This window comes from Chlorocebus sabaeus, chromosome 2 (genome assembly GCF_047675955.1).
Source record: "Chlorocebus sabaeus isolate Y175 chromosome 2, mChlSab1.0.hap1, whole genome shotgun sequence".
Taxonomy (NCBI): domain Eukaryota; kingdom Metazoa; phylum Chordata; class Mammalia; order Primates; family Cercopithecidae; genus Chlorocebus; species Chlorocebus sabaeus.
Window position 1 is genome coordinate 99,379,941 of NC_132905.1, and position 15,789 is coordinate 99,395,729.

General features: G+C 59.4%; 1 protein-coding gene across 3 annotated transcripts in view; it reads right to left on the reverse strand.

Annotated features, from left to right (window-relative positions):
• The window catches only part of SLC19A1 (solute carrier family 19 member 1), a 49,790-nt gene that overhangs the window by 21,339 nt on the left and 12,662 nt on the right, over positions 1-15,789 (reverse strand). The window contains exons 1-2 of one of the 3 annotated variants that reach the window (XM_007970468.3): positions 7,687-7,767; positions 3,193-3,430 (exon numbers count right to left, since the gene is read on the reverse strand). In XM_007970468.3, coding sequence (XP_007968659.3) covers positions 3,193-3,381 — 189 coding nt within the window. In that variant the 5' untranslated portion in view covers positions 3,382-3,430; positions 7,687-7,767. Of the gene's footprint in view, positions 1-3,192; positions 3,431-7,022; positions 7,383-7,686; positions 7,768-15,789 lie in introns of those variants that run through there. The other 2 variants (XM_007970476.3, XM_007970483.3) reach the window with 2 other exon arrangements.

Sequence of the window (15,789 nt, forward strand, 5' to 3'; positions counted from 1 at the left end):
CCAGGGAACCCCTGCAGATTCCGAAAGAAGCAGCTCAGAGGCAGGGGACCTCCTAGGGCCTCAGGGACCCCTGACCCCCAGACACAGAAGGCCACGCGGGGGCATGACCGCCCCAGCCCCTGGCCAGGGCACAGGTCCTGCCCACAGCCCAAAGTCAAAATGGTAGACAGCCAGCAAAGAGGCTCTCCCCAGAGCCCACGGCTCTCTGGAAAAGGGCGCTGGGGGTCCTAGAAGCCTCACCCACCTCACTCTCCTCTTCCTCCAGGAACCGGCTCTGCAGGCCGGGGCCTCATCCGGCACCTCCTAGTCTTAGTTGAGGGACCGAGTGCAGAGCTCCCCCTTGGCAGACCACGGGGTCAAGGTGGAGCCTGAACACCCCCCAACACCCACCCAGGGCCCTCCTGCTCCTCTCCCTGCACCTCCTCGATGGCCCCTACTCCCCCTTCCTCAGCCTTGGCAGGCAGACAGCAGGGAGGCTCTGCCCAGAGCTGTGACCTGCGACCCACTTACAAGGCTGCTGGGGGAGGGGCCCCCACAACGGTCCCAGCAGGGAGGTGGCATCTGTCAGGTGGCCACGGCTCTGACACGAGGACAGCCTCCCGCTGCCTGAGCCTGGCGTCGGCCCTGTTCTCCACAGGTCATGGCTGGGGTCCAGGCTGCATGGGCGGAGTGCAGGGAGCTGCGCCCAAATCTACACCTGGACGGCCTCAGGGAGGCTCCTCTGAACAGGGAGGTGGGAAGGTGGGCAAGGCTCGAAGGCAGGCAGGATGTGAGGGCAGGGCCGGGCATGGGGCAGCAGGACTGGATGCCAGAGAAGGGCACCCAACAGGGACCGGCTGGGAACGGGGCATGGGCCGCAGGTCAGGAATGACGGCTATGCACAGGGTCCTGGGCTGGGGGTCTCCCTGGAGGAGGGTGGGGGCTGCAGCTCCCACCACACAGCACAGTTCCAGTGGGGTTCCAGGCAACCACAACCCACCCAGGAGCACCTCACGGACTCGGCCACGGAAAGCGCTCTCAGCTGCCACTCAAAGCAGAAACCCCAGAGGGAAATTTGGCCAAATTCAAAACGACTCCAGAGAAACATCATATGTAACACACAGCCAGTCCGATCCCAAGGGCACGGGGTCCCCAGGAAGCAGAAGAGGGAACCAGGTCCAAGGAGGACAGCAACCGCAGGGATGCCAGGAAACACCAGCCCACGGAGGGAGAAATGGAGGCAGAGCAAATGTGAGCAAAGGAAACCACGCTCCTCACCACGGCCAGACGGCTGGCGCTCAGCAGCCCACCCGAGCTGGTGAGGGGAACACAGGCAGCCCGTGGCAGGCTGCGGAGGAAGCAGCATTCGCCCCAGGAGTGAGCTGGAAATGCCAGCCTGGGCCAGCTGGGTCAAGGCCCACCGCCTGAGGCTGCCGGCTCGTGCTCTACCCGAAGCCATCACCAAGCAGTGGGAGAAGCCGGAATTCCCTGATCGCCTCCAGCAAAGCACCAGATAAGCACCTTGTAGTTCAACCCGGTAGGCGCAGCTTAAGAACACCCTTGAACCCACGTGGAACATCTCTTAAGTCAGACTGGGCAGGAGAGCAACTTGCGAAAGCTGGGTCACGAGACACCACTTATGCGAACTTCCTAGACACAAGCCCGGCAACAACAGGGGCTGGCAAGTCCTGGCAGGCTGGGCCTCCCTTGCCCTCAAAGCTGCTCCCCGTCCACCTACCGGTGGCCGCCCCCGCACCTCGGCACCCACGTGCCCGCTCCCGTGTGAAGTTCTTGTTGGACCCCAGCAGGCAGGGAGCGATCAAGCTCTTCTCCGGCCTCTACTGCAGCCAGAGGGGCTGAGATCAGGGGGCCCCGCCGAGTGGCAGGTGCACAGAGCGCCTGCACCCATCGTCCCTCTGATGACATCCAAGGCCTGGTGGAATGGCTTAATTTCTGGAATCTACTTTGTAATCCGTTAATGTGCAACATGAGAGGGCAGGCAGATGGGATTTAAACATTTTCGCTCTAGAGACTTTTGTTATTGTGTTATTTTAAGGGAAACGCCACACATAATGCTCATCCCTATAAATAACCTTGGCGGTTGACAGTGGCCCTCCACTAAGAGCAGAGATGCCATCTGGTCAGTGGGCGGCAGGGAGAGGGGCAGACTGGCCAGGAGCAGAAGGTACTTCATGAGGGGTCAAGGGGATGGCTCCGCCGCTCCAGCCCCAGCCCCGCCACCGACAGCCAGAGCCAGGAAAACACCCTGTCCTCACCTGGCAAGTGACCCTGCCCTGGCGGCCAGCAGTGCTGGTCGTGGGACTAGACACAGTCACACACGCGCAGTGCTCTGAGCCGGGCACGCGGGAAGGGCAGCACTCCACTTTTTCCACGAGCACACACCTCGGCTGCACATCAGTTTCACAATTCTAGGGTCTGCGAGGGGTGGGGGCCCGGCTTCCAGCCAGGAGACGCAGGGAACAAGAGGCACGCCTAGCGACAGCAATGTGGGTGCAGGGGCCAGGTGGCTGTGCTGCAGAGGACGGGGACAGCGGCTGGGATGGGCAGGTGAGCAGGCCCCGGGCCCTGAGATGGGATGTCAGGGTGACCAGCTGGGCCGGCAGCCTGTGAGACCCTCCAGGCTCCTTCTGTGCGGATGTGCCATATGGACAAGGACCCCACAGCCCCAGGAGGAAACTGCTTCAGATACCGCCACTCCTGGCTCCACCGTTCACGTGGCCTGAGAGGCCCGTGACTGGGCGTAAGTCTATTAGAACAGCTTCAGTAAGACCCTTTGTCCTCATGGCTGAGTAAAATGAGAAAACTCCTTCAATAATCTCTTTAGGTAAATAGCCACTAAGTCTCTGTTGGAGGCAGGTGCCCAGCAGGGTTGGACGTGGGCTTCCTCACCAGGAGGGCCGCTGAGCCCAGCCTGGCAGCTGGGGTGGGGCAGGCTCCCTCTCGGCAGGAACAACATCACTTTTTATCTAGCCTGGTTACTAAGCCGCAGCCAGGCCCCTCCATCTGATGGTGCCCGCTGCAGGGGGTGTGAGACCCCAGCCGGGTTCCCTCCGGGACCACGATCAGCTGACGTGGCCACTCACCCTCTCCAGCCTCAGGTGCTCACGCCTCCAACAGGAAAAGCGCCCTAGCCCCCAAAGCTGCTCCCCACCCACCCACGGCAGCCACCCCCACGCCCCGGCGCCTACGTGCCTGCTGCCGCGTGAAGTTCTTGTCCGGCCCCAGGAGGTAGGGCGTGATGAAGCTCTCCCCTGGCCGTATCTGCGCCATGAAGCCGTAGAAGCAAAGGTAGCACACAAGGCGCCGCCAGGACCGGAGCTCAGGGTCAGGCCCAGGTTCCACGGGCACCTGCTTCTCCACTGCTGGGCTGGAGGGCACCATGCTGCTCAGGTCACATGCAGCTCCAGAGGGGACGACGGTGACACTCTGCCTGGAAGGAGGGGTGGAGTCAGGGCAGCTCGGAAGATGGTCTGCAGGCCTCCCCACCCCGCAGAATGAGGCCCAGTGCCGGCCTCCTCCTCCCCACTCAGAACCAACCACCTTGGAGACGAACGCAGACCCCGGACCCATCCTCATCCTGCAGCACCAAACTGGGAGCCACCCACACCTGAGTCGCTCCAGAGTACCCCCAAGCCAGGCTGTCAGCACCTCCAGGGTCTCTGAGGCTAAGGGAAGTCTCCAGTCACATGGAGTGATTTAAACGCCAATCAAAACCAAGTTAATTAACTAATTGACTTACTACATTAACTAAACTAACAAAATTTAGGTTTGGGGCCATACCAGACTCATGTCACTGCTGGGCAGCGCGTGTGGCTATAGCGGCCGGGCGGGCACACCTCACCCCACAGGCCTAAGGGCAGCCCACATGCCTGCTGCTGCTCTAGCGGCACCCAGGTGGCCCGGGGAGGGCACAGGCAGAACAGACGCTGCTGGAGGCCAGGGACACACCTGGTCACACCACGGGTGGCCAACAGTGGGTGGCTGCAGGTACCAGCCTCAGGTCCCCATCAGCCTGGGGTCTGATCCTGCACACGAGCGTGGGAACCACACCTGCCCCCGTGCCCTGGCAGGAGGGCATGCAGGCCAAGTCCACAGTGAGGGAAAGGCAGAGGAAAAGGCAGGTGTCCTCGAGGGGACTGAGGGCAGCCAGGGGTGAAACATGCATGGGAGGGAGGATGGGATGGAGCTGAGGCCCAGCCCCTGAGCCCAGGGACCCCAGCATCCCCGGAGGCAGGTTATCCTAGACAGAAGCAGCTGGCAGGAGCCATGAGTGGACCTGACACGTTCCAAATGGAGCACCCCAGACCACGGGCCTTCATCCACGAGGCAACATGCATCCAACCTTGGGGACCATCCCACCAGCACCCCCGCCCCACATGGCCAGGGCACGTGGCAGAACGCAGCCCCCTCGAGGGCTTGTCTCTTTCAGTCCTGACTCTGCCCAGGAGAAAGGCTCCTCTGGTGCGGGCAAGAGCTCATCTCGCCACCACAAATCGTGCCTTCTAGCTGCGGGGTAGCAGCCTGTCCACTTATCAGAATCATGTCTCCAGGTGCCACGTAGTGCTGGTTTCCATTTAAGGCCTCAGTGTAAAGTTGTCTTTCAAGTCAAAAGTGAGCCGCCATAAACAAGTGTGTCAGGGGTCCCCCCAAGCCAACCCAGTGAGGCCAGGACCCAGCCCTGGTCCCCCAAGGGTGCACCTCAGGTCTGTATCAGCTGACCTCTGCTCCCGGAGGCCAGGCCTGGCAGAGTGCTCGTGGAAAGGCCGCCTGCTGCTCAGGTGGGGTGGGGACACAGCACATGCAGAGGGCAGCTGGGCAGCCGCATGGGGCGGGGTCGCCGTCCTATCTGCACTGGGCTGACACAGTCGGACAGTTGTGCCTTGCCACAGGGCCTACTTGGGAGGGTGGCGGGGGGGTCTGCAGAGGGTCTGGATTTGGGGAGAGTCTCCTCCAACCCTCCAGCACGGACTCAGAGCATCCCTCGATGTGGGGCCGGCTTTGGGGGTCCAGGGACTCTGAGGAAAAGCTGCCCCAAGCTCTCAGCACTCAGTCTCCGAGTATCAGAGACTACCCAGGCTGGAAGTGGTCCCTGAACTGCCCCCAACCTGACACACGGGCTTAGGAAAGAGGTGGCCTGCAGGGACCAGAGAGGGAGACCCTCCCCAGGCCACACAGGCAAAGCCGGGACGCATCCCGGGTCCCGTCTTCACACCTCTACACACTCACATCTGTGACAAAGGAACAAAGACAGGTGACAGCAGGGAAGCCCTTAAGAGGCAGAGGCTGGTGGGCTTGCCATGGGGGCCGCAGGGAAGCAGGGGAAGGGTTAGGGGAACCTCAAGATTTCCAGAGTTCCACGGCAGGGCACGGCTGGGAAGATGATGGGACCAGCACCCCCCATCGGAAGCAGCTGGGACTCCAGAAGTTCTCAAAGGGCCAGAATGAAAACAGCCAGCCAGGCAGGAGGAAGCGCAGGCAGGAGCCACTGCAAGGCTGAGGCAGATCTGACGGTCACCTGCCTCGGCCTCGCCTTCCACGCCTCCCCAGGGCCTGTGACAACAGCTGGGAAGATCAGTGCACAAAGGTTGGGCTCCATTACCAGGGACCCTGACGCCCAGAGAGGCTACGGGTAGAGCTGGACATACCTCGGACCACACCCACCCCTCCCCACTGGGAGACCCATTCGGCCCTGGGACTTCCCGTCAAGCTCACTTTCCCACCCGTCAGCATGTTTAGACAGGTGTACCGATCCCCAGACACCCAGAGCAACCAGATCACCACAGACAACGGGGAGCCGTCAGGAGCTGAACTAAGCCCAGGGTATGGGCCCACAGTCCACGGCCCCAGGAGTCAGATCCCCACCCACAGGACTCCCAGGAGCCCCAGGTACTTCGGTCCCCTGTTCTGAGAAGCGACCAGAACATTCCTTTCTTGGAGAGACAGCCAGAGTCTCAGCCAGCAAAAGGGGTGCTGCTGGTCTTAACAGTCAGCCTCTGCCGCCAGCATGCTTAACTTATGTGCAATGAACGTAGCCCACTGGCAGATGCTTGGCCAGCACGGCCAAGACCACCTCCAAGAGGAAAGATAGGGAACTTGGTCACCATCACAGAAATGCAGCCCCAAGCCAGGGGAAGCCTAGACTCCAGCCCAGTCCCGTACAGCTTGAGGCCTCTTCCCGGCATCTGAAGGAAGTCCCCAGCCAGACAGGAGGGCCACGGGGAAGCAGTGAGAATCCCTGCTTCAGGAGAAGGTTGTAACAGCCCCCCGAAATTCCCAGCCCCACTGTCCCCAGTGACCACCCCCGCCCAGGCTGTCCTTCCAAGCACCTGAGAAGGCTGGAGACCCACAATCAAAACAAAAGCAAACGCCACCTGTCATTCCGTGTTTAAACGAGCTCCTACTCTGGAAGGCTAACCAAGAATGTTCGTCACGTTTTTAGAACGCCTGCTAGTTTAAAAAGAGGAAGAAGAAGAAAGCATTGCGCACCCTCCCAACCCTGTTCAGATGACCAAGTTCAGGGTTCCTAAGAGCATAATTAGACCCTCCGGCTATCACTGCTGCAGGCCCAAACACCCGAGAAGCACTGTTTCTCATCTGTGTCCAGCACAGAAAACTGTACTATCTGGTATTGTAAAAATCCACCAAAGCCCCTTCAGAAAGAAAGCAATTAGCAATTACAACAAGCAGTGCACAGGTGGCACCCAGGCAAAGGTGGCCTGTGAGATGCAGCCTGTCTCCCAGGCCTGGACAGGGCAGGCAGGTGCACTGGGCCAGAGCAGCCTCGGCTCTGCTGATTGAATCAGGGCTGTACAGGGATCCTCGGGTCTCCGTGGGGGGAGGCCACCTCTTTACAGGGCTGCCAACAGGCACTTCCAAGGACTCTCCCACCTTCCCTCTTGATGCATTCTGGATTTCGGAGCCACCTTAGTTAGCCTATGTCCTGAGGCCAGGCAGGCCAGACTCCCCAGGACAGGAGTTTCTGATGGACAGGACCCTAGTGTAGGGGTGTTGTTAGGACCCACTCGGGAAAGGCTGCAGCGGCTGTCCAGGCTCTCTCTGAGACGCCTCTGGTTTGCTCTGCTGGATCCGCACTCACAGCTGCTCCAAGGGGAAGTTGCACCTACAAAGCTTCTAGCACAGGAGAGAATGGCCTGGAGAGGTGCCAGGGGCCCGCCCCACGCGTGGCTGGCAGGATTCACCCGCCGGCTGGCCCGTCCCGAAGCAGCACGTGCCTGGACGCGAACTCCGGATCCACGCGTTCCTCCAGACTCGGAGGTGGGACTTGGCGCCCCAGGATGACGCGGAGGGCAGGCTGGGGGGCGGGCCTCACCAACCCATTAGCAGACTGGGGCGGAAAGTTAGCGGCGGGAAACCAGCTGCACTGCAACGGTTCTGTCAGGCGCCCGGCTCTCAGCCCACCGCGCCCGGGCCACCGCGACCCCCGCTGAGACCCCGGCCCACACCCCGCACCCTCCCCAGGGCCCCCCAGGCCCCAGGCCGCAGACCACAGACCCCGGCCCGAGCCCCCGCACCCTCCCCAGAGCCCCGCGGACCCCAGCGCCAGCCCCCCACGCTCACTTCACAGGGTCCTGCAAACCTCGTCCCGCGCCTTGCACTCACCCCAGGGCCCCGAGACACCCCGCAGCCCCCGACACGCGGCCCCGTGGCCCCGTTCGCCACCAGTACCTGCGGCTCGGCGGGGCGGCTGCCTGGGGCTCCCGGGACCCGGCCCCGCGCACGCGGACTCCGGGACTACAGCGCCCACAAGGCGGCGCGGCGGGCGCGCGGCTGCGGGGAGGGCGGGTCCGTCCCACTGAACGCGCCTTGAGGGCGGGGCCTCGCGCGTGGCTGGGCGCAGCCGCCCGAGAGTCCCCACGGGCATCCTCCCACCTACGGCAGCGCCCGCCCACTGCCCTCTCCCAGGCCCGGCGCCGGCCTCTCCCCGCCCGGGTCACGAGGCCCCTCGTGCTGCGCGGCCCTGCATCTGGGGCCGCCACCTGACCCCCGACCGCCCCTCGGGCCCGCACCCCAGTCGGCGTCAGCATCCTGGGGCGCCATGCGCGGACGTGTGGGTCCCTCGGGCGGGCACCCTGCCATCCCTCTCCCCCGCGTTCTTTCCACCCCCAGTCCCCCCTTAGTCCCCCTCCCGACCCCTACCTCCTCGACGAGGCCTTGTGCGTTCCTTTTTGCATCGTTAAACACCTACCTTCCCGGCCAGTCGCAAGCCGGATCCGAGAGCGCGGCGGGCCCACGCGCCCTCAGGGGTGGCCCTGGGCTGCCTTCGTGGGGCTCCAACAGGGACACGCACAGCCTGCTGTTGGGGACGGCACGGCCCCGAATCCGGCGCCCCCAGGACCCCCGCCGCCTGCCCTCCTGCCTGACGGTGACCCCTACCGGCCTTGTACCAAGGAGCAAGCCGGATCCAGGACGCGGCCCGGGGCCACCAGTCCCCATCCCAGCAGGGAGAGCCTGGGGAAGACCCGCGCAGGCCTGGCAGGTGGGGACGGCAGCGCAGTCACACTCAGGAAGGGAGGCCTGGGCCACTCTCCCAGGAAGGCGCGGGGCTGCAGCAGACAGCGCCGCCGAAAGCCCCAGGCCTGTGCAGGACATAGGGGAAGTGGGGGGCCACAGCGTCACTTTACCCTGGAGTTATCCAAGACCTGGCTAAGGGGAGGGAAGCTAAGCCGAGGCCTGTGGGGGCTCCAAGGCTAAGGAGTAGCCAGGAAGTCAGCCGCACAGAACAAGGGGATGGCCACCCTGGTACCCACAACTCAAGACTGCGAGTCCCAGGTGAGTGGCGAGTCTGGAGCAGCGCCCCTGGAATGCACCCCTTCCCGAGTGTAGACGACACAGTCCACGACCTGCCTTCTGGTGTGAGGGGTGCCCTGGCTCTCCTGCCCACCAGCCGGGCAGCCCCACTGGGAAGCCGGCACAGCACCCTTGCCCTAAATGGCCGCCTGCCCAAAGCTCCCGCCTGGGCCTTCTTTCCGGAGTCCACACGAACAAATCTCAAAGGAACTTAAAAAGGATTTGTTGGCTGGAAACAGGGGATCTGGGGTAGCTTGCAGAATTTAAGGGAGCACTACAGGATGGAGCGCCTCGCCTGGTGGGACTCCCTGCTTTGTGGGAGCCCTGGCTCTCTCCCCAGTACTGGCCTTCTCCACGGGCGGGCAGAGCCTGGCAACGCAAGGAGGAGGAGGCCTTCCTTCCCTCCAGGCAAAGAGGGGCCGGCCATGGGGCCAGCTCTCCAGGGCAGCCTGCTCCCTTTAGGCGCAGGACAGGCCAGGAAGCCCAGAGGAAGCAGGGATGAACAGCAGCGGGGCTCCTAGACCCCTTCCTGCTTGGAAACAGCAAGGCAGGGAGCCACAGCCCCAAGGGGACCCCACAGGACCCACAAAGGCCAGTCCCTCACCTGTCTCTCCGGCCAGGTGGAGCCAAGTGAATCTTCCCCTGCCTTCGAGGGGCCTGCCCAAGCTGTCCTCCGGTCCACCTGTGTGGCAGGAGTCCTGGGCGTTCCCCAGCCACCCAAGGCCCAGGTTTCCTGCAGGAGCTGCTTTAGAGTAGGGGGGTGGGGCTGCAGCCACCAACCGCACGTGGTAGTTGTAATCTGGAGGCAGCTGCTCTGAGGGAGGAGCCAGGAGGCTCGTGAAGACCTTACTGAAACTTCCATCGAGGCTTCGCTGCTAGGAGTGGCCACAGACAGCAGGGCGTGGGCTTCCAGAGGGCTCCACCCAAAATAGAGACTTACAAAAGCAGGTGACTTGGGAGTGACACTGGCATCTGGGGATGGATCCTGTGCTTGGGGCCTCACGAGGCTCTAGCGGTCCCCGTCCTTGCATGTTTCGTCATTGGTTTGTCAAATAGTTAAGTGCCTGAGCATTAGGGATGGGAAGGAGAGCTGGTTCCTGGGTGAAGCCCTGGGCTGGAGGGATCAGCAGGGGCCCAGCGGTGTGGATCCCAGCCCTCCAGCCTGTAGGCTCCAGCCATATACAGTGATGCCTGGGGGCTGCAGGCCACAGAGACCCCTTCCCCTCCTGGAGGGGCTCAGGAGCCCACCCCACAGCAGTGACCCATCCCCAGCTCCTGGGCCCCCACTCCTCGGCAGCCTTAGCACCCATAGTCCAGGCCCAAGAAATCTCGGCCAGAGAATGAGGACCCTGCCCACCCACTGCCTTCTGAGACCAACCGGCCAATCCTCTGCCTTGGCTGGAGAGACCCAGGGCTGTCCCTGTGGTTAAGGTCCCCGTCAGCACCAGGGAGGCAGTGGCATTCGAACAGCCCTTTCCCTCAGCTGGTGCTATTGTGCCTGCTGTGACTCTGGAAGCAAGGCTTGGACCAAATGCTAACACATGGACACATATGCATAGAGACACACAGATCCACGCAGACATGTAGAGACGTGCACACACAGATGGACACAGACATGCACAGACACACGCGCACACACTGATGTGGTTTGGATTCTTTGTTCCCTCCAAATCTCATGTTGGAATGTGATTCCGTGTTGGAAGTGGGGCCTGGTGGGAGGTGTTGGATCATGAGGGCGGATCCGTCGTGAATGGCTTAGCACCATCCCCTTGGTGATGAGTGAGTTATTGTTCAGTCAGCTCACTCGAGAGCGGATTGTTTAAAAGAGTCTGGGAACTCCCCTTTTCCTTCCCCTCCTCCCACTCTTGCTATGTGATGCTGGCTCCCTGTCACCTTCCACCATGAGTGGAAGCTTCCTGAGGCCTCACAGGAACAGATGCTGGCACCATGCTTCCTGTACAGCCTGCAGAACCGTGAGCCAATTAAACCTTTTCTGTATAATAGTCTCTATTCCTTTATAGCAACACAAAAACAGCGCCCCCCCCACATACACGTACAGACACCACCGAGACATATGCACAGATACAGAGATGTAAACACACAGACATACACACGACGCAGACATACAGAGACCCAGAAACATACAGACACTTGTATGCTCACATGCACATGGCACTCCATACGCAGGAAGACGGGTGCGGACCAGCCTGCCATGCCCCAGCGTGTACAGTGAACTGGCCTGCACACGGCCTCAGCCAGTTTCTCCTCCCACCCTTCCAGGCGTCGTCCCAGTCTCACCGAATGACAGGTGCTTCTGCTCCCATCTGAATCTGCTTGGTAGAGGTGCAATGTGCCCTGTAAACGCCTTGCCTCGCTTGTTGGCCAGTGGATCTCTGCTGTAGCTGCCCCTCTCTCCACCCTCAACTCCCGCCGGGCCTTCACCCCCACTTTTTCCACGAGCTGACCTCCTAACACTCCCAGCGTCCAGGGGTGGCCCATCCACAAAGACCCAGGGGCCCAAAGGTCTGGAGAAGGGGGCTGACATGGAGGCCTTTGTGTCAGGCCTCCCAGCACTGGCCCCCAGGCCCAGGCCGGCCTGCAGCTGTGGCCCCCATCCTCTCAGAGGCTGAGCCGGGCCACCGTCCTCAGCACCTTCTCTATGAAGCCAAAAGCCCTATGGCGGCTGAGCAGAGAAGCAAAGCCTAGAGGAAGAAGTGTTGTCCCTGGCCTGCCTGGAGCCCAGGAGCTCCCGGCTTCCACATCCCCCAGGTGAGCACAGGACCCTCACAGCCTGTCACAGCCCGTCACAGCAGTGGGGCTAACCTGGGCCTGTGCCTGCCACACTCCTTCCCTGGAAATGTGTCCCACTTGGTCCTATGGAGTTGAATCCCGAGCCCCACTGGGGCCCCAGACAGTGGCCCCAGCAGGCCCAGCCACTCCCAGTTGAGCCCTGCCTGGCCCAGCAGCAGAACACTAAATCCTGATGCCCCCAAGTCTCCCTACAGCCAGACTTCCACAACATTGTGCTTAAATAGCCCATCTTTACTAGGGAAACCAGGAAGTTTGAACCTCTTTGGAATCACAAGACAGCTGTTTAGAATAATGTCATCTAACAAGACAGTGTTAAGAAAACATTAAAATAACCAGTGGAAATCTGGCCAGTGCAAGGTGGAGTTTGAAGCCTACCCAGCCTGGTCCTCATTTCCAGAACTCGGAGGTGATAACCCTCCTGCCCGCAGGTGGAGTGTGCAGTGATGCCCAGCTACAGGAACGTCCTGGGGTCAGAAGAGGTTTGTGTTGAGCTCTGCAATCACAGGCGTGCATCCTGGTTGCAAGCAAGCTATTTGAGAAACCTGTGCGTGATGTTAGAAGACAAAATGATTGGGAAGGAAGGGGCAGAGTCTCTGTTCACAGATGATGCAATTGCCAGGGCAGAAAATCCTAACAGTTTATAAAAAAATACTAGAAATAATAAGGGCATTTAGCAAGGTCACGAGACACTAAGTCTATATAAAAATGTAATTGTGCTTCTATAATCTAGCAACAAATAATTGGAAGACAGAATTTGAAAAACAGCATTTACAATGCCATTGAAAATCAGAAAATACCTAAGAATGCATTTAATGAAAAATTTGCAAGTTCCCTATACCAAAAGCTGCAGAATATTACTGAGAGAAATTAATGAGTAGCTAAACAAATGGGGGAGACAGACCTTGTTCATGGATTGTGTAAACCAAAAATAAAATTCTAAGCCCCCAGCCCTCTGAACAGACCACTCCTCTGGGCAAGGGCATTCCAAAATTAACCTGAAAAACTGGTTCAGACCACGAGGGGAAGGGAGGGATGGATACACGTCATTATACCTGACCCCCTTTTGGAATTCAGGGAAAGTTGACCAGCTTTCAACGTCAACACAGACCTTAAGTCTGATAAGAATCATTTAGAATCTAGTCTCTGAAGCCTGCGACCCAGAGACTTCAACTGTTGATAAAACTTTGATCTCCACAACCCCTTACTGTAACCTAGACATTCCTTTCTATTGATAATAACTCTTTCAACCAATTACCAATCCCAACATTTTTAGCTTTACCTATAGCCTTGAAGCCAGCCCCCACCAGGTTGTCCCACCTTTCCAGACCAGAGCAGTGTTTATCTTACATGTATTTGATTAGGTCTCATGTTCCCTTAAATGTATGAGACCAGGCTGTGCCCAGTCACCTTGGACTCATGTTTTAGGATCTCCTGAGGGCTGTGTCAAGGGCCATGGTCACTCATATTTGGCTCAGCATAAATCTTTTCATATATTTTACATAGTTTGACTCTTTTCATTGACAATTGGAAGGCACTTAATTTAAGGTGAAAATTCTCCCCAAATTGATCCATAGATTCAGCACAATCCAATAGAGATCTCACAGGCTTATTTTTTAGAAATTGAGATGTTGATTAGAATTAAGGTGAAAATGTAAAAGACTTACAATAGCCAAAACAATTGTGACTAAGAAGAGCGACGTTGGAGAGCTCAGAGATATGGAGACCAAGGGAAGCTGGTGGAGTCCGAAAATAGGACCACCACACAGAGAACAGATTTCCAAAAAGGGTGTCCATTTAATTCAGTTGGGGAAAGGACAGTCTCTAGATCACATAGTTCGAGAACAGCTGGATATCCACAGGGGAAGATGAACATCAGACTTACCACGTCCCTTTCACAAACACTAATTTGAGATGGCTGATAGACCCAAATTAAAAGCTAATACTGTCAAACTTGTAGATCTGTGTCCAGTGACACAAGAAGCAAACAAAATGTCAGGCCACACCTGGGAGGAAACATTCATATTCCTTGTATCTGACACAGGACTTGTATCCAGACACATAACTGTCCCTTACAACTGAGTAATAAGAAAACAGCCCACTTCTTAAAATACACAAAAGAAGCCGGGCACAGTGGCTCAGGCCTGTAATCCCAGCACTTTGGGAGGCTGAGGCCTGTTGATCACTTGAAGTCAGGAGTTCAAGACCAGCCTGGCCAACATGGTGAAACCCCATCACTACTAAAAATACAAAAATGAGGCTGGTGTGGTGGCAGGTGCCTGTAGTCCCAGCTACTCAGGAGGCTGATGCAGGAGAATTGCTTGAATCTGGGAGGGGAGGTTGCAATGAGCCGATATCTCGCCACTGCATTCCAGCCTGGGCGGCAGAGTAAGACTATCTCAAAAAAAAAATATATATATATATATATATATATATATATATGCACAAAAGATTTGAACACTTAAATAAGATGTGAAAATATACCTAATATCATAAATATCATAATCCTTTGTCATTAAGGCCTGAGGTACCAAACCACTCCCACTATAAAGGCTAAAATTTAAGAAGCTGACAATACTAAGTGTTGGCAAGGCTGTGGAGCAATACAGGGAGATGTGAAATGTTACAAACACTTTGAAACACTTTGGAAAACAGTGGGGCAGCTTCTTGTGGAGTTTAACATGTGTCTGCTTTACAAACCACAGTTCCATTCCTAGGCATCTGCTGAAGAGATATGAATGCATGATCCCACAAAAGCCCATGCACACAGGATGTACCCTGTTCTCATGTGACTGCTAAAACTGGCAACCACCCCAATATCCATTATGGGATGAAGGATAAACACGCAGTACATCCACATAACAGGAACTACTCAGACTAAAAGGAAATAACAACGGAGTGAGTCTCAGCATCCTCGTGCTGGGGGGCCAGAGTCCAGCCTGGGAAAGTCCATCTGTTGGGGAGGGAGGCTCCATCCTGGAAGGAGGCAGGTGACAGGTGCCTGTGGTGGAGGCTCGGGGTCAGTGGAATTGCTCTGTGTCTGATGGGGGTAGAGGTTAATGGCTGTGCTCACCTGTCAGACATGTTTGACAAATGCCTCTAATGGGTACAATTTATGGCGTGTGAATTGCACCCCAATAAAATTGTTGTTTAAAAGCCTGCACTGGTGGAAGTGGGTGAAAGGCCTGGAAACAGGTTGAATGCTCCAAACCCTCTTGTGTCTCTTGGGAGAAAATCCAGGCCTCAGCTGATTACAAAGGAAAACCCAGAATGGCCTCAGCCTGGGGAGAAAAGGGCAGTGGTGTGGCAGGGGAGGGGCAGGGGGACGGGGGAGGGGCAGGGGGGACAGGGGAGGGGCAGGGGGACGGGGGAGGGGCAGGGGGATGGGGGAGGGGCAGGGGGACAGGTGGTGGTCGGTGGGGAGGGGGACGGGGGAGGGGCAGGGGGACGGGGGAGGGGCAGGGGGACGGGGGAGGGGCAGGGGGACAGGTGGTGGTCGGTGGGGAGGGGGACGGGGGAGGGGCAGGGGGACGGGGGAGGGGCAGGGGGACGGGGGAGGGGGACAGGTGGTGGTCGGTGGGGAGGGGGACGGGGGAGGGGCAGGGGGACGGGGGAGGGGCAGGGGGACAGGTGGTGGTCGGTGGGGAGGGGGACGGGGGAGGGGCAGGGGGACGGGGGAGGGGCAGGGGGACGGGGGAGGGGCAGGGGGACGGGGGAGGGGCAGGGGGACGGGGGAGGGGGACAGGTGGTGGTCGGTGGGGAGGGGGACGGGGGAGGGGCAGGGGGACGGGGGAGGGGCAGGGGGACAGGTGGTGGTCGGTGGGGAGGGGGACGGGGGAGGGGCAGGGGGACGGGGGAGGGGCAGGGGGACAGGGGAGGGGCAGGGGGACAGGTGGTGGTCGGTGGGGAGGGGGACGGGGGAGGGGCAGGGGGACGGGGGAGGGGCAGGGGGACAGGTGGTGGTCGGTGGGGAGGGGGATGGGGAGGGGCAGGGGGACAGGGGAGGGGCAGGGGGACAGGGGAGGGGCAGGGGGACAGGTGGTGGTCGGTGGGGAGGGGGACGGGGGAGGGGCAGGGGGACGGGGGAGGGGCAGGGGGACAGGGGAGGGGCAGGGGGACAGGTGGTGGTCGGTGGGGAGGGGGACGGGGGAGGGGCAGGGGGACAGGTGGTGG